The sequence below is a fragment of the Prionailurus bengalensis genome, chromosome B3 (genome assembly GCF_016509475.1).
Source record: "Prionailurus bengalensis isolate Pbe53 chromosome B3, Fcat_Pben_1.1_paternal_pri, whole genome shotgun sequence".
NCBI lineage: Eukaryota > Metazoa > Chordata > Mammalia > Carnivora > Felidae > Prionailurus > Prionailurus bengalensis.
Window position 1 is genome coordinate 102,489,405 of NC_057355.1, and position 22,270 is coordinate 102,511,674.

Sequence of the window (22,270 nt, forward strand, 5' to 3'; positions counted from 1 at the left end):
AAAAGAGACAAAATTCCCTACCCTGGTACCACTCTGGAATCCTGCCATGAGAAAGGCTTTCCAGCATCCTCAAAAGTGTTAGGGGCCGTTCAGAGGCTTTCTCCGGGCCCCGCGCTCCGCCCCCTCCCTCTAGGGTGCCCTCCCAGCCAATCAACGTTCTACAGGGCCCTCCTCCCGCGCGTCTTTCAAAAGCCCCCTAGAAACCAATGAGCAGTTAAAGGTACTCGGGGGCGGAGGAAGAAATAGGGAGAGGGTCTGATTGGTTCCTAGAAGTCGCCGCGCCCCGCCTCACAGAAGGATGTACCAATGAGCTGAGCGGAGGGGCGGCCTCCGCGCGGGGCGGTCGCTGAGGCGCGGGTGCTGCTAGACCCAGGCGGCAGCCGGTCACGACGTGGGGCGGCCAGCGATGAAGCCGGTGAGTCGGGCCGAGGCTCGGAGAAGCGAAGCCACAGGGAGAGAAGCGGTCCCCGAAGCCAGTTTTGCGGGCCCAGGGACAGCCCAGGCCTGGTCCCGGGCCTGACTCGCGCTGTAACCGTCCGAGGTCGGGGAGGTGGCGCTTTCCTAAATTGGGGAGAGCGATGATTGAAAAGGAACAGGGTCGGTGGCGGACGAGGGGAAGGCGGACATTCGTGCATGTGAACCTGTCGTGCACAGGCTGGGAACTGTCTCCTGCAGAGTCTCCTAAGCCTCAGGAGAGCCCTGCCAGAGAGGGCTGAATCCCGTTTTATGGAGGAAACTGAGACATGGAGAGCTTAGGTGTCTCCGTGTATCAGTTTGCCTGATGCCCAGCCCCAAGGGATGTCCGGGGCTGCCCCGCGCCCGCTGGAGAGCGGTCCTCACCGCAGACGGGGAAAACCTCACTATAAAAGATTGCCAATCCCCATTTGTGGGTGCTTCACCATCCCCCAGGGCCAACTGGCACTGCGTCCTTTTCTGGGGTTCAGAATCCCTGGGCCAGGGGAAGCAGAAACGTCCAACTCTGTTAGGATTTGTAAGCCTGGCTGGGAAAGCCTGAGTGAATGGGCCACACTCTCTTTCTTTCTCTCTCTGAAAATCTGGAATCATCAAAACTGCTTTAAAGAGAAAGGAAAAACAGGCGCAAGGTGCTGTGGCCCCACCTGACTCACATCACCCACCACCAGGGTTTGCAGCCTATTGAATATTTAAAAACCTTTGAGTTGATAATAATAATACAAAGAGATCCAAAGCAACTCAAATCCGTAGCCTAAATGGCTCTGTAATGTGATCTTGTAGTAACAAACAAGACCATTATAGAATATAGCTTCAGAGCTGGAAAGGACATTAGCTGCTTACACTTGCTAATCCCCATGGTTCCATGTGGAGAGGCATCAGCTGTCCTTCACTCTTGGCCTCTTTCTCCACTTGTCCCCAGAAGGGACAGAGTGAGGGATCTGATCCCCCAGTTTGAGAGGAGCTGAACACAAGCAGCTGAACCCTTTCATCCCTTCTCTCAGCAGAGATTACTTTCTAGGGCGCTCTTGGCCACTGGGGAGCCCTGGGTTGTCCATAGCTGCCTATGACTGGGGGAATGAGTCCAATTCTGGAGTGAAGAATTGACAAGCCCACTTAACCACAGCTTTAAAGCCACGTCCTCCCTTTAGCACTCAGTAATAAAACTAACCTCTTGATTTCTATTTGCCTCTCCACTGTGTTATCTCTCAGTTGGTTCCAAGTAGGAAGTAAGAAGAAAGGTGCGTTTTTCACTGGTTGTATGAAACAGCTGTCTCTCCTTTAGAAAACAGGCCTACAGGATTGAGTTCCAACTCTTTAGATCATTGTGCAAAGTCCATCTCAGTGGGTCTAGTCCACGGGTTCACAAAGTAGCAGGTTATCCTACCTGTACACCCCCATCCACCAAACTAGTAGGCTGTTAGGGGGGTTATTGTTTGAGAAATGGAGGAGGCAAACTACCCCAGCTTCATCTTCTCTGCCCTGATGTTTCAGTTCCTGAAAACAAGCTCTTTCCCCTTTTGCCTTTACTGCCTTAACTTCTTCCCTATCTGCCTAAAAACCTCCTGCCCATCCTTTAAGACCCAGCTAGTGTATGTCCTCTGAAGCTCTCTCCAGCTCCCTGAGCAGTCACTCCCTTCCCTGCCCTAAAGTGCATAGTTTATGCTTCCAGGTTAGCACTTACAACTTTCTTCTGTAATCTATGCACATATCTCTCCCTCCAACTATACTGAAGCTATTTATTTCATGGCTCTTTGCATCTCCAGAGCTTGGCAAATAAAGGTGTTCAAGAAATGTTTGTGAATGAGTGAATATATCTCCTCACTTTCTAGTTGTGGAAAACTGAGACCCAGAATAAATTGGAGTTGCTTGTCCAAGATTATATGGTAAATGGCAGAGCCAAGACCAGAATCCTGGTTTGTTACCAATCCAACTCTCTTTCCATCAGAATGCTGTAATTATCAATAGGATGGTAAAATCTATTTATTTTTGCTGACCATTCTCATAGTCCAAATTGAATAAATTGCAAATATGCATTCATTGTGTTAAGCAAGGGTCAGTTTATATGTAAATATTTTTCTTTACAGTTATTTAACATAACTGATTTCTTTTGAAGCCTAGTTCATTGCAAACAAGTGAGTTTGACTCATCAGATGAAGAGCCTATTGAAGATCAACAGACTCCAATTCAGATATCATGGTATGTTAAACTTCTGATCAATGATGAGCTAAATTATTTGATCTGTACATCACAATCCATGTAGATACATAGTCCGCATATTAAAAATATTTAGTGGGGTCCCTGGATGGCTCAGTCATTGAAGTGTCTGACTCTTGATTTCAGCTCAGGTCATGATCTCACAGTTCGTGAGATCAGGCCCTGTGTCGGGCTCTGCGCTGACAGCCCAGAGCCTGCTTGGGATTGTCTCTCTCTTTGCCCTTCCCCTGCTCACTCATATGCACATGCTCGTGCGCTCTCTCTCTCTCTCTCTCTCTCTCTCTCAAAATAAATAAATAAATAAATAAATAATAATATTTATAAATAAAATAAACAAATAAATAATATTTATTTTATATAAATAAATAAAATAAATATTTAGTGATTTTTTTTTCTGCTGGTTGTATAATTCTAATCTTTAAGAGATTTTCTAATTCTGCTTTATTCACTATCTATGATATAATAATAAATAAAATAAAAAATTAAAAAAATATATTTATAAATAAAATAAAAAAATAAATAAATAAAATAATATTTATTTTATATAAATGAACAAAATAAAAAATATTTAGTGATTTTTTTTTCTGCTGGTTGTATAATTCTAATCTTTAAGGGATTTTCCAATTCTGCTTTATTTACTATCCATGATAGAATAAGGCTTTCCTTTTTGGGGGGCTTAGGGGGAAATTGTTCTTCTGCATTCAGAAAACCATAGTAGAAACAAGTAACTAGGGAGTGGAGATAAAATCAGAATGTCTCCCATTTGGTACCAAAACTTACTTATTCTTTTAGGACAAAAGAATAGTATACCAAACATAGGATGAGATATTTAATTGTTTGTCATTTAGTCAAATCCTAGAACTACTTACAACAGTCATGCATCTACTAACAGACCCTGCTTAAGATAAAAGCCATATTACCACAGATACTAGAGCAAAAAACAAATGTTTCTATATAGAATCAACTTAAAAATCTTGGCAGTGACTTCTGGTTACACCAGATTCTCTACAACAATCAATGCTTTTTCTCATCCCTGTAAATGTAATAATCTCTCTTTAAGAAAACACCATTCCCACTCTGAAAAACAGTATGGTTTTCCTCAAAAAATTAAAAACAGAACTACCCTATGACCCAGAAACTGCACCACTAGGTATTTATCCAAAGGATACAGGAGTACTGATTCTAAGGGGCACGTGCACCCCCATGTTTATAGCAGCATTATCGACTGATAAATGGATAAAGAAAATGTGGTGTATATATACAATGGAATATTACTCGGCGATCAAAAAGAATGAAATCTTGCCATTTGCAACAACGTAGATGGACCTAGAGTATATTATGCTAAGCGAAATAAGTCAGGGAGAGACAAACATCATATGATTTTACTCCTATGTGGAATTTAAGAAACAAAAGAGATGAACATAGGGAAAGGGAAGCAAAAATAAGGTAAAAACAGAGGGAGACAAACCATATGAGACTCTTAAATACAAAGAACAACCTGAGGGTTGATAGTGGAGTGTCGGGTGGAGGGATGGGCTAAACAGGTGAGGGAGCATTAAGGAGGGCACTTGTTGGGATGAGCACTGGGTGTTATATGCAAGTAATGAATCACTAAATTCTACTCCTGAAACCATTATTACACTATATGTTAACTAACTTGGAGTTTAATTTTTTTTTAAGTTTCTAAAAAATTTTTAAAAAGAAAATACCATTCCCAACTATAGGAAGAGAAAAGAGGGTGTTTTCCCTAAAGTTCCTTTTATTCCACCATCAAATAGCAATTATCTTTCATTTCCCTCCTTACCCCCCTTTCAAACTCAAAACCTCATCTAATTTTCAGAGTCACATGGTATTTATATGATGACCTCTGTTTTCCTCTAAACTCATCTTCTGTCTTATAGACAAGGTTAGCCTCTACCCACTTTGTCCCTGAGTACTGTAAACTGGAAATATGGATTTCTTGAAATTGTTTTATTTTAACCAAAATCTATTACAACATGGGGTGCCTGGGTGGCTCAGTCAGTTAAGCATCTGACTCTTGATTTTGGCTCAGGTCATGATCTCACAGTTCCTGAGTTCAAGCCCCGCATCTGCCCTGTCAGCACAGAGCCTGCTTGGGATTCTCCCTCTCTACCTCTCTCTCTGCTCCTCCTCTGCTTGTACTCTCTTTCCCTCTCAAAATAAATAAATAAACTTTAAAAATATTTTTTTAAAAGAAGAAGGCTACAAAGAAATCTTAAAATAGTAATATAGAATGAATGCTGGGGATGAAATCATCAGAAGGTCATTTTCTAGCTTATTCCCCAAGGTTACTAATACAAAGTATCTCAGATATCATACCACAGGGTAACTTAAAACCTTAATGCTTTATACTACCTGTAGGCAATCTAGGCATTATTATCTTTAAGGTAAGTTTAAGTTAACTTGCCACTTTTAAGACTTAAATTGTGACAAAGTAAATGATAAGTCCCTGTTTTAAAACTTCCAGCCTCTTTGGGCCTTTTTGTGGACAACACATTGATGTTTGCATATGCATTTTTGTTTTATGACTATGGTCAAACTTTAAAACACCCTTGTTCAGTGCCAAGCACACATGTGTTAAACTGAATTTCCATTTACAACTTTTTAAAAAACTGAATTAAAGTTTTATTCTTTTCAGGCTACCCCTGTCACGAGTGAATTGTTCTCAGTTTCTTGGTTTGTGTGCTCTTCCAGGTAGGTTTACAGTTGGCTTCCTATTGAGATACTTCAGATAATTTTTTGTCAGCTAACACATCATACTCTGTACTGAGCAGTAAGAGAACTTCATAGATCAGCAGCCTGGGGAAGTCACTTTTGGAAGCCCTCCTGTGGGCTGTAGCTAAAAGAACACAGATCACTCTTCAACCCTTCCAGACCCACATTCATGGTTCTATATTTCTGACTCACCTACCTTAATAAAACATAAACACTGGGGTACAGGTGAGGCTGAGGGCAACAAGCAGGTACTTGTTATAGAAAGGACACAGAGCAAAGAATCTTTGGAGGAGGAGTTCCTTCAGCTGGGATCTCTGAATCCCTGCAATTATATCACTAAGAATATAAGAAATCGAAATCCATATTCAAAATGAAATCGCAACATATAAATGATCATATGGTATGACTTCTAAAGTAGCTGTGTTTGTGTTTAAGTATATTTCTTATATATGATTAAAAACTGACTTTTTCACTTGCCTTATTACTGCTTATAGGTTGTAAATTTAAAAATGTTAGAAGAAATATCCAAAAAGATACAGGTAGGTGTAACATGAAACAACCATATTAATAGTTTTTTTCTGAATAACACTGAAAATAATCTCTTTGTCAAAAAGAACAAACGTTAGTCTCTGTTTGGTATACCAAATAAATGTTTGATATTTCATAGTTTTAAACTATAGATTTATTCTAACATGAGAAGATGTATTTGCAAAGGGCACAGAGAACTAACTCATTTACTAAACATAGCATTGCTTTTCACCGATTGCTGTAGTTACACATAGAAATTGCATTTGAGTTTAAAATGTATACATTAGAGGGAGGAAGGTATGTAAACAGAAAACTGACATTTCACTGCCAAGATCTTTGAACACACTGTCCTTTGCAGACTTGATTGTTGTGATAGCAGAAATTAAGCCTGAACTGGGAACCCAGAGGTAGTAGTGAAATTGTCCATCCTGGTTAGAATTTAGAGATCCAGCATCTAGGTGAGAAAGATGGAGTAGGGCCAATCTTCACAGGCCCAAAGATGTTCATACCACTGTAGCCTCAAGTCTAATAATCCCACAAATATTCTGACAATCCACCCCAATTTGGAGTTTACATATTCCATGGTACTAAAAAACTTGGATTTTCAAAATATTTTATCCTGCTTGGGCTGGAATAGCTCAAGGCTAATAGTCCTACCAATGTCCTTATAATACAACAAAATAAATATAGAGATAAATATAATATATAAATGATATATATAAATATATAAGATAAATATGTCATATATCTTGATTCTGACCAGTAAAAATTTGTTGAATCTTACATTTTTTTCCCAGTTGTTTTGGAGTATCAATTTATTAATGTACCTTCTCTAATTTATTCCTTACCTACCAAAAAGGACTGGAGGCTAGTAGATTAGTTGACTCTTGCAGTATTTGTAAAGATTCTCTGATTTAGAGGTATCTGCCATGGTAGGAACTTTTCATTTGGAGACCATTTAAGTCATAAGCAAAATATAATGAAAATCACTAGTTCAAGAACCAGTCTTGCACATTTTGGAAAGCCCTGTTCCCTTCCAATATTTTGGAATTTGGGGTTTCCAATAGCTTACCAAACCTTTTGTCTTCCATTGAGATCTTGAATGCAATCCAATCCAATGTATAAGAGATGACAATCTGATGATAGGAGAGACCTAGACTCTCCCTGCACCAGCTCTTGTGGCTCCTCCTCAGAGTCCTTTCTAGGAAAGCTTGAAAACCACTGTATAATAGCAATTATGTGTGCGAGAGGCAGATAGAAAGCTACCTACTCTTGAAAATGGTGAAGTATGGGGCGCCTGGGTGGCTCAGTCGGTTAAGCGTCCGACTTCGGCTCAGGTCATGATCTCGCGGTATGTGAGTTCGAGAGCCGCGTCGGGCTCTGTGCTGACTGCTCAGAGCCTGGAGCCTGTTTCAGATTCTGTGTCTCCCTCTCTCTCTGACCCTCCCCCGTTCATGCTCTGTCTCCCTCTGTCTCAAAAATAAATAAACGTTAAAAAAAAAATTTAAAAAAAAAAAAAAAAGAAAATGGTGAAGTATGCTAACTACAGGTTTAATCCTTTTAGAAGTACAAAAAAAAAATAGTATTACCTAAAGCAGCACTGTCCACTGGAAATATAATGGGAGCCACAAATAGAAGCCATGTATGTAACTTTACATTTTTAAGTTGCCACAGTAAAAAATTAAAAACAGATGAAATTAACTTGATAATATATTTTATTTAACCTAACATAGCCTAAATAGTACATTGTCAATGGCTTTAAGTATAAAACAAATTATTAATGAGATATGGGGGTTTGTTTTAATTTTTTTTTTTTTAACGTTTATTTTTGAGACAGAGAGAGACAGACAATGAACGGGGGAGGGTCAGAGAGAGAGGGAGACACAGAATCTGAAACAGGCTCCAGGCTCTGAGCAGTCAGCACAGAGCCCGATGCGGGGCTCGAAGTCACCAACCGCGAGATCATGACCTGAGCCAAAGTCGGACGCTTAACCGACTGAGGCACCCAGGCACCCCAGATATGGGTTTTTTGTACTTAACCTCTGAAATCAGATCTATATTTTACACTTATAATACATCTCAATTTGCACTAGCCACATTTCAGGTACAAATTTGGAGGTTCATGATGAAAGGTACTTTGTGCTTAGTTAAATGGCCCAGGATTTGGGAGGCAGGGGAAGAGAGGAGACTGAGATCATCCAGAATTAGTTATTCATTTTGAACCTAATGGTCTATAATGAATATTGCCATAAGGACATTCCAGTGTACAGAATGGCCTATAGTACAATTGCTTGGTTCATATTCATTATAGTGAAAATTAGCTAAGTTGCATAATTCTAACACAGTTAACGTTTTATTTCTGGAGACCTAGTTCACAAAATTAGATGCATGATGGGGTGGCACAGTACAAACATAAAGGAGAACATGAGCTCAGGCACCATGGGCATGCTGGAGATTTACATACAAGGCGTAGGGTCAAACAAAACAGCAGTGATGAAAGTAACAAACATGAATTTTGTGAGAAAAAAATCAGAGGGAAAAATGTGCTGTCAGTTCTTCACAAGAGTTTATCTTGAAATATTAGATGTTTCAAAATTTACTTTAAAGCAGTATCGAAAAGATCTTTTTTCAAGAACAGCAATATAATTGACTCATCTTAAATTCAGTAAAAAGCATTTTGAATTATTAAGTCAGGTTTAATTTTAAGCACCTTTTGGTTCAGGCATTTCTAATTCCTATTTTGTGCTTAGTGGCTTGATTTTTACCCTACTTTGAAGACAGATTAATATTGTTTTAGATTATCAATAAGTATTTCAAATGTATAGATTATCATTTGTTAGTTTGGCTTAAGAAATTTAACACCACATTCTCTGTCTTGACTGTATTTAAATTTGTAATATTTTGTACGTGTGTATCCGTCTCTTGGTCTATTGGCAGAAGAACTAAAGAGCTATGGTATACAAGACATATTTGTTTTCTGCACCAGAGGGGAACTGTCAAAATACAGAGTCCCAAACCTTTTGGACCTCTACCATCAGTATGGAATTATCACTCATCATCATCCAATCCCAGATGGAGGGACTCCTAACATAGCCAGCTGCTGTGAAATAATGGAGGAGCTTGCAATCTGCCTTAAGAATAACCGGAAAACCTTAATACAGTACGTTTTTCTTTTCTCTGTTTGTTACATGAGAAATGTCCCAGTCAGAATGATTTTTCCAATTATTGCATCCTTACTCACTTATTACTTACCTTATAGTTTGGTGCAAGGATTAAAAGGAGATAAGGCATCAGGGCACCTGACCCTTGGTTTTGGCTCAGGTCAGAACCTCACAGCCATGAGATTGATCCATGCGTTGGGCTACATCAGGCTCCATGCTGTCAGCTCAAAGCCTGCTTGGGATTCTCTCTCTGTCTCTCTGTCTCTCTTTCTCAATCCCCCCTCTCAAAATAAATAAATAAACTTTAAGGAAAAAAAAAAGAGATAAGATATGAAGTACAATGTCTGCTACAGAGCAAGCACTCAGATATTTACCTGCTTTGGATTCTGTGTCTCCCTGTCTCTCTGCCCTGTTCTCACTTGTGCTCTGTCTCTCTCAAAAATAAATAAATGTTAAAAAAAATTTTTTCTGGGGCGCCTGGGTGGCTCAGTTGGTTGGGTGTCCGACATCGGCTCAGGTCATGATCTCACAGTTTGTGACTTCGAGCCCCATGTCAGGCTCTGTACTGACAGCTCGGAGCCTGGAGCCTGCTTCGGATTCTGTCTCCTTCTCTCTCTGCCCCTCGCCAACTTGTGCTCTGTCTCTCTATGTCTCTAAAAAAATAAAGAAGTGTAAAAAAAAATTTTTCTAATTAGCAAAGAAATCATTCATAAGCAATGAGCAGTCTTAAAAATATGACTGGAAAATTACATTTGATGATATGAATTTCTCATCAAAATGAAGGAGGGACTCCCATTGCTTGTCAATGGCTATGCAAAGCTGCTGGTATGGAAGTTTAAAACAAAAATAAAATGTGTTAAGGGAGAAAAAAGGAGAGAAAAAAAAAGCACGGAGAAAGAAAAAAGGGAGTGACAACCAGCAACGGACAGTAGCAATACAAAGATTGGAAGTGGTACTATGGATAATAATAGTAGATGCCCTGCCAGCAGTGAGACCCGTAAGAGTAGAGGGCCGGCCATAGGCAGCAAACTAGTCCTTCTCTGTGCTCCTTGTACTTTCTGTATCCTAATAAACTGCTTAATCCTTTCTGGAACAAGATAGAGTATTAAATAGTTTGATACCTCAAAAGCCCTAAAGTCACTGCTTTGAGCTAGAAAGTATGCAGACTATACCGAATAACCAGGGCGCCAGGCTCAGAGCAGCAAGGGAAAGGCAAGCGCAGCTACCTTCTCTCCTTCAATCTAGAGCTCCAGGGCCTCATGTCAACAGTTTCCATTTGAAGGCAAACCAGCTAGTACAAGGGTCTTTGGGGACACAAACCATATGTGGCTGAACTAAACTCTAATGTACAGAGAACTATAGCCAGGAGAGTAGGGAATAAAGAGAAACCATCCCGCATTCTACAGTTTCCAACCTTTCTCTAGAGAAAAGCATAATCTGTAATTCTAAGCAATTACTAATTGCTTTACTAATTATAAAAGCAAAACTTTAGACTAAAGTTGTCTCTGCTAAATTTTCTAGTAAGACTAAGTTAAATAGCATTAGATGATTAGCTGTGGCTGGTGAAAAATATTTTCCAATTTTTGGACCTATTTTTTTTTAATTTTTTTTAATGTTTAATGTTTTTTTTTAATGTTTTTGAGAGAGAGAGAGAGACAGAGTGCAAGTGGGGAAGGGGCAGAGAGAGAGGGAAACAGAATCTGAAGCAAGCTCTTCAGATGCAGGCTCTTCTGTGCTGAGCTGTTAGCACAGAGCCTGACATGGGGCTTGAACTCACCAACAGCGAGATCATGACCTGAGCCAAAGTTAGATGCTTAACCAACTGAACCACCCAGGCACTCCTGGGCCCATTTTTTAAATCAGTCCTGAGATTTTTTTTTTTTTAAATAAATCCTTGGAAGCAGCCTCTACTGAAGAGTTTCCAGAGATCAAACTAGCTCAGATAGTGAAATTTAACAAACACTACTCGAGCAAGTTCTAGTACACCAAATGCTGTCTACTGTTTGAACAGAATACAAACAGGATGGAAAGATGGTTGGGTAGCCCCTGCATATGTTGAATGCTTCTGGTTCCCATAAAATAAAGCATCTGATGACTGGAAATTTTCATTGTCCTAGAGCTTTCAAAGGTGTCCTATAGTGACTAATGTTTGGATAAAGACAATTTTCTATCCATTCTGCTATCTTTGAGTGCCCACATTGCTAGACAGCTCTAGAGTTTATCTCTCAGAAACTAGGTCTGGTAAATTGTTTTCCACTGTCTTGCTGCCTGCCAATACTGTCTCACTGATTCTCCCTGTGCATTCCTGTTGCTTTATAAAATCAGGGGATGCTACTTGCCTACTGTACTGTGCTATTTCTAAAAAAAAAAAAAAGTACTACAAAACAGGTAGCTTAGAAAAGAAACTTATTTTCCCCCAGTTCTGAAGCTACAAGTCCAAAATCAAGGTGTCAACGGGACCATATTCCCTCTGAGACTTTGACAGAATCCTTCCTTGCCTCTTCCTAGCTTCTAGTGGTGGCCATCACTCCTTGGTGTCCTTGGGCTCACAGCCATTATCACTCCAATCTCAGCCTCTGTCGTCACATGATTCTGCACTGCTGTGTCTTCTCCGGGTACTTCCTCCTATAAGGACACCAGTCATATTGGATGACCCAGTTGGGTTAGGGCCCAATGACCTCATCTTAGCTTGATTACATCTGCAGATACCCTATTTCCAGATAAGGCCACATTCACAGTACCAGGGATTAGGACTTCAATGTAGCTTTATGGGGATACAATTCAACCCATAACATCCACTGTGCACCAAACACTGTGAATACAAAACACACACTGTGAGGCACAGTCCCCACCCTCAAGGAGCCCCTGCTAACAACACTACATGTAAGTGCAGTAAGATTCACACAAGGTATGCACAAGGCAGCAAAAATGACAGTGATGGTTTCTGTGGGGGCACAAGGGCAGTTCAGAGCTGGACTTGAAGGATAAGCAGGAATCAGAGGAGGAAAGATAAAGGTAGCAATGGGTAAAAAGCAGTATTCATCTTGCAGAAAACCACTGAAGTGTTCTACCTCTCTCCACCTGTCTATGGTAGATCCTTATATCTGGCATATTTGTGGAAAGCAAGTTCATGAATACATAGGAGTCAGTATCTGTTTGGTCCTCTATCTCACATCCTATCCCAAGACATGTATCTCCAGCTTCATCTTTAGTACACCACAGTAATTTATGTTCCTGATAAGTCAGCAGCACCAAATTAGGTTCAGTATACCCTCTAAGAAAGTCAGGAATTGATAATACATTTTTTTTTAGCATCTTTGAAAGTAGTTAGAATGAATGTTTTATTGCTTTGAGGTTAATCATGATTTTTTTCTGGAAAATCCAGTTATACAGACTGCTGATTTCTTCACAAGGCTAGACAATAGCAGCTAACATTCATTTACTTCTTACTCTGTGCCAAGCTCTGTTGTAAGCCCTTTACAAATGTTAGTTATGTCATTCAGTCCTAACTATGATACAGATTCTGTGGCTGTCACTATTTGATAGATGAAAAGGCTGAGACCCAGAGAGGTTAAATAACTTCCTTAGGTTCACACATGTAATAATGACAGATTGACCATTCAGCCCCAGACAGTAGGGCTCTAGAAACCATGCTTTAAATCTCTATAACATGCCACCTCTGTATTCTTTTTAGATAAATAAGGAGTTGTTGTGTCATATGGACTTGTCCCATAACCACTAAGGTTTTGTTTAGACAGAGGAAATAAACTGGCAGTTGGTAAAAATAGTCTGATTTCTATCTATTTAGTAACATGTTCCACTTCTCTGATGTGGATACTGGTGTTTAAAAAGATCAATAAAAAGGCCCTGCCTGAAAAAAAAAAAAAAAAAAAAAAAAGGCCCTGCCTGCATTGATCCTTAGAGGTATTCAGAGAATACCTCCCAACAAATAAACAAGCACACTTTACTCTTTATTAATGTAAAAATATTTATTAACCTCTGTGTGCCAGGCACTGTGCTAGCAGGCACTATTAAATTTAGAAACAGAAGGCAAATTTAGAAGGAGCAAGTCTTTAGTTCTAATTGGCGGGGTGAAATGAAAATGTCTAATATTCAAATTGTGCTTCCCTTTCAGCTGTTATGGAGGACTTGGAAGATCTTGTCTTGGTAAGAAATTTATTTTCATTATTCAGTAATTTTTTTAAATCCTCAAAGTAGACAAAAATATCCTGTTTCTGGGCCATGTGCTCAGTTTGTATTAAAATGAGACAAAACACAATATAAATCTGCTAAGACCTAAAGATTTATTTAAAGGGGCGCCTGGGTGGCTCAGTCAGTTGAGCATCCGACTTCGGCTCAGGTCATGATCTCACGGTTTGTGAGTTTGAGCCCTGTGTCAGGCTCACTGCCTGTCAGCACAGAGCCTACTTAGGATCCTCTGTCCCCCTCTTTCTCAACCCCCCCCCCCAGACTCTCACATGCTCTCATAAATAAATAAATGAATTAATGAATTTCAAGGCCCTTAATTCGGTATTCTCTAGAAAGCTAGGGTGGGAATGGGAAGTCTTTTCAACATTATTTTGAAGGATTCTGCAAAACATACTGTGCAAGTCTTAGCACCTACATTCTTGCGTTTTGTTTTCTAATGCAGATGTTAGGATACTGACAGTAAATTCTAAATTATATCCATGGGTAACATAAGTATGAAAACCAAAGTTAATTACTTCATGTAATTACTGTTCACTTGTTTTTTTTTTAACATTTATTTATTTTTGAGACAGAGACAGAGCATGAACGGGGGAGAGTCAGAGAGAGAGAGGGAGACACAGAATCTGAAACAGGCTCCAGGCTCTGAGCTGTCAGCACAGAGCCCGACGCGGGGCTCGAACTCATGGACCGTGAGATCATGACCTGAGCTGAAGTTGGCCGCTTAACCGACTGAGCCACCCAGGCGCCCCTACTGTTCACTTTTTAATAAATGTGTTAGAAGGGGCGACTGAGGTGAAGCGTCCAACTCTTGGTTTCTGCTCAGGTCACGATATCACGGTTCATGGGTTTGCGCCCCGCATCAGGCTCTGCACTGACAGTGTCAGGCCTCCTTGGGATTCTCTCTCTGCTGCTCTCTCTGCTCCTCCCTGGCTCTCTCGCTCTCTCAAAATAAATAAATTTTTTAAAAATAAAATAAAAGTATTAGAAAACAAAGTTAATGAAATGCCATACTAGAGTTAACAGTTATTCCTTTTAATGTTGGAAAGTATCAAAATTAAAAGCTTTTGTGCTTCTAAGAACATTATCAAAATGAAAAGATAACCAGAGAATGGGAAAAAAATATTTGCAAACCATATATCTGATAAGTGACTTACCTAAAAAGAATTCTTACAACTCAATAATAAAAAGACAGCCCAATTTAAAGGATCGACAAAGGATCTGAATAGATATTTCTTCAAACAAAATACACAAATGATCATTAAGGACATGAAAAGATGCCTACCATCATTAGTCATCTAGGAAATGGAAATCAAAACCACAATGAGATACCACTTAATACCCATTAGGATGGCTATTACCCGAAAAGTAGAAAACATGCACTGGGATTTGGGGAAATTGGAACCTTCATATACTGCTGGAGACAGAGTAAAATGGTGCAGCTGCTTTGGAAAATAGTCTGGCAGTACTTCCTCAAACATTTAAACATACAGTCGCCCTTTACCCAGCAATTCCACGAGGTATATGCCCAAAAGAAATGAAAACATGTCTACACAAAAACTTGGACACGAACATTTATAGCACCATTATTAATAATAGCCAAAAACTGGAACCAGCCTAAATGTCCATCAAGTGACTGTGGGTAAACAAAGTGTGTATCTGTACAATGGAATATTATTCATCCCTAAGAAGGAATGAAGCAGTTACAAGCCTCAATATGTGTGAGTCCTGAGCACATTATGCTAAGTGAAAGAAGCCCATCACAAAAGGCCGCATATGGTTGCATTTATATGAAATGTTTAGGCAAATCCACAGACAGAAAGTAGATTAGTGGTTGCTCAGGGGAGGGGTGATGGGGGACCGGGGAGGATGACAATGGAAGACAGGGTTTCTTTTTGAGGGGATGAAAATGTTCTAAAATTGTGCTGATGGGTGCACGTATCTGTGAATACACTAAAATCCACTGAATCATGCCCTTTAAATGAATGAAACATATGGTCGATTAAATATAATTCAATAAAGCTGTTAAAAAGAACGAAGCCAATGTTAAACTTCAATTCAACCGCAGTCATTTAAAATCATAATTTAACTGTCAAAAAACACATACTAAAAGACCTCAGTCATTTAATTCATTTCGAACAATTACACCAAACTCCATCTTCTGCACCAGCTGAAGTCTAATTAAATATACAATGCTCTACCCGATCATTAATAATACACTATTTTCCTAACATGTTCTGTTAGTAGCCGCTTGTCTCCTACTATACCTGTCTGACACAGTTTCACCAGAGCAAGCCATAGACAGCCTGAGAGACCTAAGAGGATCTGGGGCAATACAGACTATAAAGGTAAGGAGGTTGACTGTTCTGTGTGGTTGTGGTTTAGGGGCAGTTATAGACACAGTGTCCTGTATCATCAAAAGGGCACTGAAAACCCACTGCATTCTATTATTCAGATATCACCTGTTCAACATTTGTTTAAATATAACCTGGATGTCTGAAAAAGTTCAGTGTTTCAAACAAAATGATGACAAATCTGAACTTGCCAGTTTACTCTCACAGATCTACTACTCTTCAGTTTTTACCCATTTAGTTCTCAGAATGAATCCTCTCATCTGGAAAAATGAGGGGATTACCATAAACTTGGTAGTTTCTTAGCCTAAAAGATCTAGTGAAGATCCTCTCACCAGAATATTTAATAAACATAGATGAGAGGCACCCGGGTGGCTCAGTCAGTTAAGCGTCTGACTTCGGATCAGGTCCCTCATCTGATGGTTCGTGGGTTCGAGCCCCACATTGGGCTCTGTGCTGACAGCTCACAGCCTGGAGCCTGCTTCGGATTCTGTCTCCCTCTCTCTCTGCCCCTCTCCTGCTTGTGCTCTGTCTCTCTCAAAAATAAAAAACATTTTTAAAAAAAAATTTTAAAGTAGATGACTGACTAGAATACAAAAAATGCAAAGCAATACTAATTATCCTTTGCTGTGGATAACTAAAGTGACATCTTCCACATTTACTTTCCCCTCAACAGCCACAAAATCTCTGCAGTAGCAATGCCCCAAGGACATTATTATGTATTAATGTTCCTGAAAGATTCTGCAGATTTCACTTTATTTCCAGATATGTAAAGCTAATTTGCCTTCCTTTCCCAAGTGCCCTGTGTCAGCATTAATCGACTAAACCAGAGGATCAGGCACTCTTAAAGAGGCCTAGCCTTTAGTGGCTTCCTGGCCTTGAGTCCATCTTCCCAGGAGCAGGGGTCTACCCAAGTGTCATGGATATGAATTATTATAGTAACTAACAAAGTCACCAAGCAGCATAATTCTCAGGGCTTAAAGAAGGTTGTTCAAAATAATCCATACAGGATGCACTTCACTGTACAGGTTCTAAAAACAGAGAATTCACCTTCTTATCTGTTAAACGATTCTTCAAATTCAACATGTTCTCAAGTCTCTCAAAACAAAATGGTCAAACATTTGCATATGTGTTTTACACCTTTAATCTTGGAGAGAATTAAGCCCACATTATATAGGCTGTCCAGTTGATCACCTCAGCATTCCGTGGCCAACAGGCTTTCCCATCTCTGTGCTGATGTGCTGAGCAATGTGCAATTTCAACTTCCCAATAATGAGAAGAAATGAGATGATTGGCAGAATAAGAACATCCTCTGGGAAACTATTAAAACTCCAAATAAATTATTTAAAGTTTTTTTAATTTTGCTTATCTGTTAAGATTAGTCATTTTTAAAAAAAAATATTGACTACTCTGAACATTGTTGCAAATGGGTTATATCACAAGCAGCAGAATCTAGGGCTTCTATAAATGAAGAAATAGATTTTCTTGAATCTACCACTGTTAACTATTACAGAAAGTACCCTCTCCTCCCTACTTAACCCCCAAAGGAAAATACATTAGCAAAAAGAATGCCTTCGTGGACTATTTTTAATTTTAATTTGATCCTGCCAGTAAAAGGAGAAAGGATTTTACAGATTTATAAAACATTCATATGTATTACACATTGCCTTCTGATTTTGAGAGACTTTTCAAGTAAGTTTTTTCACACCATATGCAGCTTTATCAAAAGGTAAAACTTCTCCATAATGCAAACGCTTCCTTACCCAAAAGGATGTAGAATTGTTCTTAGCAATTATTTTTTGATTCCTGATGCCTACTAGGATTGTACTACTCTGCTAACTAGTTTTCTACAATGTATTTCAATATATCTTTACTTTTTTCAGCAATATAATTATCTTCATGAGTTTCGGGACAAACTAGCCGCACATCTATCATCAAGAGATTCATTATCAAGATCTGTATCTAGATAAAAAAGAATTTCAAATAACATATATATGACCATGTCTGAAATTTAAGAGCTATTTAACATACTTTGTATTGAAACAAAATTTACTAGTGTTATCAACTTGAATGTAAATGTGTACGTGCAAATATTCCTAAAGCTTTTATTGACAAATTTCAGTTGTATCTCTTATCTCTTCTAGAAGATCGAAAAACTGCTATATAATTTTTGAAATGTACTGTCTCCTCTGGTATGTTTTACTTAGAAATAATGCTGAAGTGAGCATATGGAAAAATGTTTCACTGCCTGTTTTTATTATTTACCACACTTGTACCTCATTTTATGATTTGTAACTACCAGGTGGAATGCAACATAGTAATAAATGTAAAAATGGGTATGAGTACAAACTAAAATCAAGTAACTTTCACGCTCTGTTCCTCCCACTTTTCCTCCCATGGCTCTTCCTCCTTCATAGACATACACGAGTGAGAAGGATCCTATGAATCTTCTGGACACCTCCCTCCCAATGCTGGATCATCCCCAACAGGTGTTTATCCAGCATTTGCTGGAACATTTTCAGATATGAGGAATTCCTTGGTTCAGACAGGTGCTCTCTTTTTAGACCACTCATTTTTTACCCTAGGGACTACACAGAATGAATTAAATCCCTCTTTCACATTTCTGTTAGAAAGCACTTATCTACAGATTAACAGTCTCCAATTCCCTCCCTCACCTCACCCTATGCTACTGAATATGTCTTTTTGTCTTTAAATGTAATGTTGAACAGTTGTTTGCACTGTAGACAAGGACATTTTCACAGATAGTGGTGGCTTTGGTATCACCTGCAATAGTCCCTTGGCTGTGACTGGCACCTCCCCAAGAGACAAAGTAAATTTCACATCAAAACTTTTGGAATAATCATCTAATTGCCAAAAGTTTTCTTCTGTTTCAAACTTCTCTTGCTGCTTTAATTTCATTGGGGAACACTTCAGAACAATTACTAGTGCTGTTTGGGAACTTCAGACCAGACAGCCAGTATGTTCTAGAATATAAAATCAGTATTCTAATATTTTTATGTCTACACTGATTTCAGAACTTAAGATTTTATAAGTTTACTAAGGAAGATGGGAGAACCACACATATCCTACCACACATATCCAGTATGTGAATGTTTAAACTGTGGGGGTTTCTAATCTAAGATAATAATGTCAAAAGTTATAGGTGGAAAAAAATTTTTTTCAAGTAAGTACAGGCTGCAATAATAGGTTGACCTTCCTCATGATTTCAGTATTACAACCAAAAACAATTTAAAAATCACAATACTTATTAAACTTTAGGAAATCACTGAAATTGATACTAGCAAATCTTATATATTGCTTCTCCTCAATATGGATATAAAGCTTATTCATGAACACTTAAGAAAGTGGAAGAAAAAGGTTGGCATGGATTAATCAAATCCTTTAATAATCAAATGAATTTCCCAAGTGCATGCTTCTCTCATTTTTACTGCAAATGCCAGTTAAGCCTTCCATGTTTAAAATGCTTAACTACTTTAATACTAAGTATTAAGGGAAAACATCAGTTATTCCATAACAGAATCATGGAATGGGGCACTACTCAAAAGAATATAATTTCACATAGTTGGAAAAGTATTTTCTCTACCTAACCTGTGGAACAGCCCTCAAACCAATGGGGCAGAGAGACAAGGTAGAGTCCTGGTCACACACAAGTCAGAGTTAGCTGCTGAAATTGAATTAACACGGAGACTCAGCCATTAACCATAAACTACACAAGGCCACATTTGAGATGGTTTTTATTTAATATACAAAAGCAAAATAAATTAAGCTCTAAGGTAGGACTACTTAAGGGCATTTTCTTTGGACAGCGGTACAGCACCGATCAGGCTAACTTAGATTTTAACAAACCGTGAGCACAGATGGATAACTACATTCTATGTTTCTCTCAGTAGTTTTTAGGGGTCTACCTAGTCATCGACCTATTATTTAAGAAATTTTTCTTCTCCAGAATATATGAACATGGTAAGCAAAGAGATTTCAATGTTTAGAAAAAGCACTGTACAATAAAATTAACTTCTTATCCATGTGACCACGTTCTCTCCATCTCCACGTCCACTATGCGCATTACTAAAATTAACGTAGGATAAAAAAACCTTCAGTCCCACAGAGCAGTCACTTTATATGGCTGACACTATTTCCCAAAAGCAGTACAGGCAGCAGAGCTGTTTACTCCTTTTAGATATTTAGCTTTAGGACTCTTAATTAATCAAAGTGAAATTGTTCTAAGAAAGCCATTCAACAGATCCAGGAATAGAGCCACATTTTTTTTTCTCTTGGCATCACTCTAAAGTATCAGTTCAGACTCATCTTCCAAGCTATACTGCTGGTACCAAAGACTCGCTGGCTGCTGCTCTGACCACAGATCAGTGATTGGTTTGAGCAAAAGAGTTTAAATAATTTGAGACTAACATTAGTAGTTTCCCCAAAGGATGAATATGCATACTTTGCATACTTTTAGGAACAATGCTAGACAGGTATCAATATTTTTATCTTTCCCCTTTGAATAGAGTTGTTTTAAAATATTTTTGGTGTCAAAATTTGACTTACAATTATACTGTACAACTGATTATTGAGGGATGCACATTTGTGAGTGTTGAATGATATATAAATAAGTAAACTACATGAATACTTTTAAATACATATTATTTAACCGGGGGGGGGGGGGGGGGGGTGGATACGTCACACTGCTGTGACATAGCCACACCTAAAATGAAAGCTCACACTCCTGCAGGGTGTAAGAGATACAAAGAAATCATTATTTGTACCATGGCAAGAATATTCCATGAGCACTGTTCGTAAATATATAATTGGAAGAAAAGAGAAATGTAGCAAGGAAAGTTTTTTCATACTTTTAGAGTATTTCTACATTTCTATTTCCTTTCTATGCATACAGTGGACATATTTTCAAAATATGTTGATTTGCAGAGTAGAGAAGAGCTCTATGAGAGCTATTAGCAAGAGTGGTCCTCAGGCTTAAATATATTGAACAGGTTTAAAACGACACACATACTGCAAACCGTTATGTACTTTGTTGCTTTGTGAAAGACCATTATCTGGGTATCTGAACTTGACTGCTAGGTCAGGGAATTAATGATGTAATCCAAGAGGCTTCTCAAATTCTTTCGTAATACCTGACACATGTCAAAAGTCTGGTCATTTCCTATCACTTCCCCTTCCCATGAAAAACAACCCTCAAACTTCAAACAAATTAGCAATTTGTCCAAAGCCTGGGACCCAACTCTCCTCAACCATGGGACAAAAAGTGGGAAATGCCAGTTACAATTGTGAAAATCATCAAACGTCATTACTAAGTTTCTACACCTATACTTCCTTAGTACTAAAGGGACATACTCCATGGTATAATATTATTACTCTAAAGAATAACTGCTAAATAGACTACATTTATTACATAAGATTTTTAATTCAGGAGAATCTGTAGTACCCACAGCAACAAAGAGTTGTCAGTATAGATATAAACCACAGCATAGCGGTATTCAACAATGGTTTCTGAAAGGTGGAAAACCCTTTAAAGATAAATCAAACCACATAATAGCAAAAGTAACTGTAACAAAGCAAAAAAAAATTACCTAAGTAAACAGCGGTCACTGCACAGGGAGCAGTTTGGTAAAAGCTGGAAGGGTTACGCCGCCAGGCTAACTAGGCCGCAGCTGGACCTGCAGGAATAACAGAAGGCTAGGACTGCTGAAACAGATAAAATGGGGGGAACACACTGGAGTCTGAGCAAGGACAAGAGCCAACAGGAGACTGCCTTGTGCAGGGATCTTGTTTCTGCTTTCTCTTCATAAGTAGTTTACTTTCCTAAAACACTGGAAAAGGTAAAGACGGGTAGATATCACGAGAGCTTCCAGGCACTCAATCTTTGCACAGTCTCCATGCCTAGGAACCAACAGCCTACCCTACCCCTGAGAAGGGTAAACCTTACTGGCAGTCAAGTCACCTTTGAGGAATCAGCTAAGGACTACAAATCTAATTTTTGAAGCATGAGAAGGTGGCTTCCACAAACTGCAGCCTTAATTAAACCTTGCAGAATTGTGGAGAATAATCAGGAAAACATGATTAAAAGGTTTCTTAATACTTGAAAGTAGCACTTGCTAGGAGACAGCAAGGGCTTGTGAAAAGACTTTGACAGGAATGCCAAGGTAACAGCTCCAGGAAACCTATCTGGACTCGACAAGGTCCCTCATGATCAAAAGTACTTGTGAACCAGAAAGAAAAATGAGAGTGGGTGCTGACATCATTAGTTGGATTAGAAACTGCTCAAACTCAGAGCATGAATCTTTAGTACCTAGCAACAGGTCAATAAATAATTTTCTGCATGAGCTGACCAACAGTTCACCTCCCTTGAGGTGTCCTTCAGACCATAAAACACAGGCCTTTAAATTTTTTTTTTTAATGTTTTTATTTATTTTTGAGAGAGAACAAGCGAGCAAGCAGGGGAGGGGCAGAGAGAGAGAGAGAGAGAGAGAGAGAGAGAGAGAGAGAGACACACAGAATCTGAAGGAGGCTCCAGGGTCTGAGCTGTCAGCACAGAGCCTGATGCCGGGCTCGAACCCATGAATC

General features: G+C 39.0%; 1 protein-coding gene across 4 annotated transcripts; it reads left to right on the plus strand.

Annotated features, from left to right (window-relative positions):
* The first annotated feature begins 294 nt into the window (after window positions 1-294).
* CDKN3 (cyclin dependent kinase inhibitor 3) lies at window positions 295-19,718 on the plus strand. 4 transcript variants are annotated; one of them, XM_043556190.1, is made up of 8 exons: window positions 295-415; window positions 2,588-2,670; window positions 5,348-5,403; window positions 5,919-5,963; window positions 8,890-9,112; window positions 13,249-13,280; window positions 15,567-15,667; window positions 17,554-19,718. In XM_043556190.1, exons 1-8 carry the CDS (start codon window positions 407-409, stop codon window positions 17,638-17,640), a joined length of 636 nt encoding a protein of 211 aa, XP_043412125.1. In that variant the 5' UTR covers window positions 295-406; the 3' UTR covers window positions 17,641-19,718. The 4 variants fall into 4 exon arrangements, with proteins under 4 accessions (XP_043412125.1, XP_043412124.1, XP_043412123.1 ...); XM_043556189.1 differs by having other exon boundaries at window positions 8,893-9,112; window positions 15,564-15,667; XM_043556188.1 differs by having other exon boundaries at window positions 296-415; window positions 15,564-15,667.
* The last annotated feature ends 2,552 nt before the right edge of the window (window positions 19,719-22,270 follow it).

Bases quoted from the DNA above. Each gene is read 5' to 3' on its own strand.
- CDKN3 (XM_043556188.1), top strand. The intron at 2,671-5,347 runs GTATGTTAAACT...TATTCTTTTCAG, and splicing joins ACTCCAATTCAGATATCATG to GCTACCCCTGTCACGAGTGA. The intron at 5,964-8,889 runs GTAGGTGTAACA...GTCTATTGGCAG, and splicing joins AAATATCCAAAAAGATACAG to AAGAACTAAAGAGCTATGGT.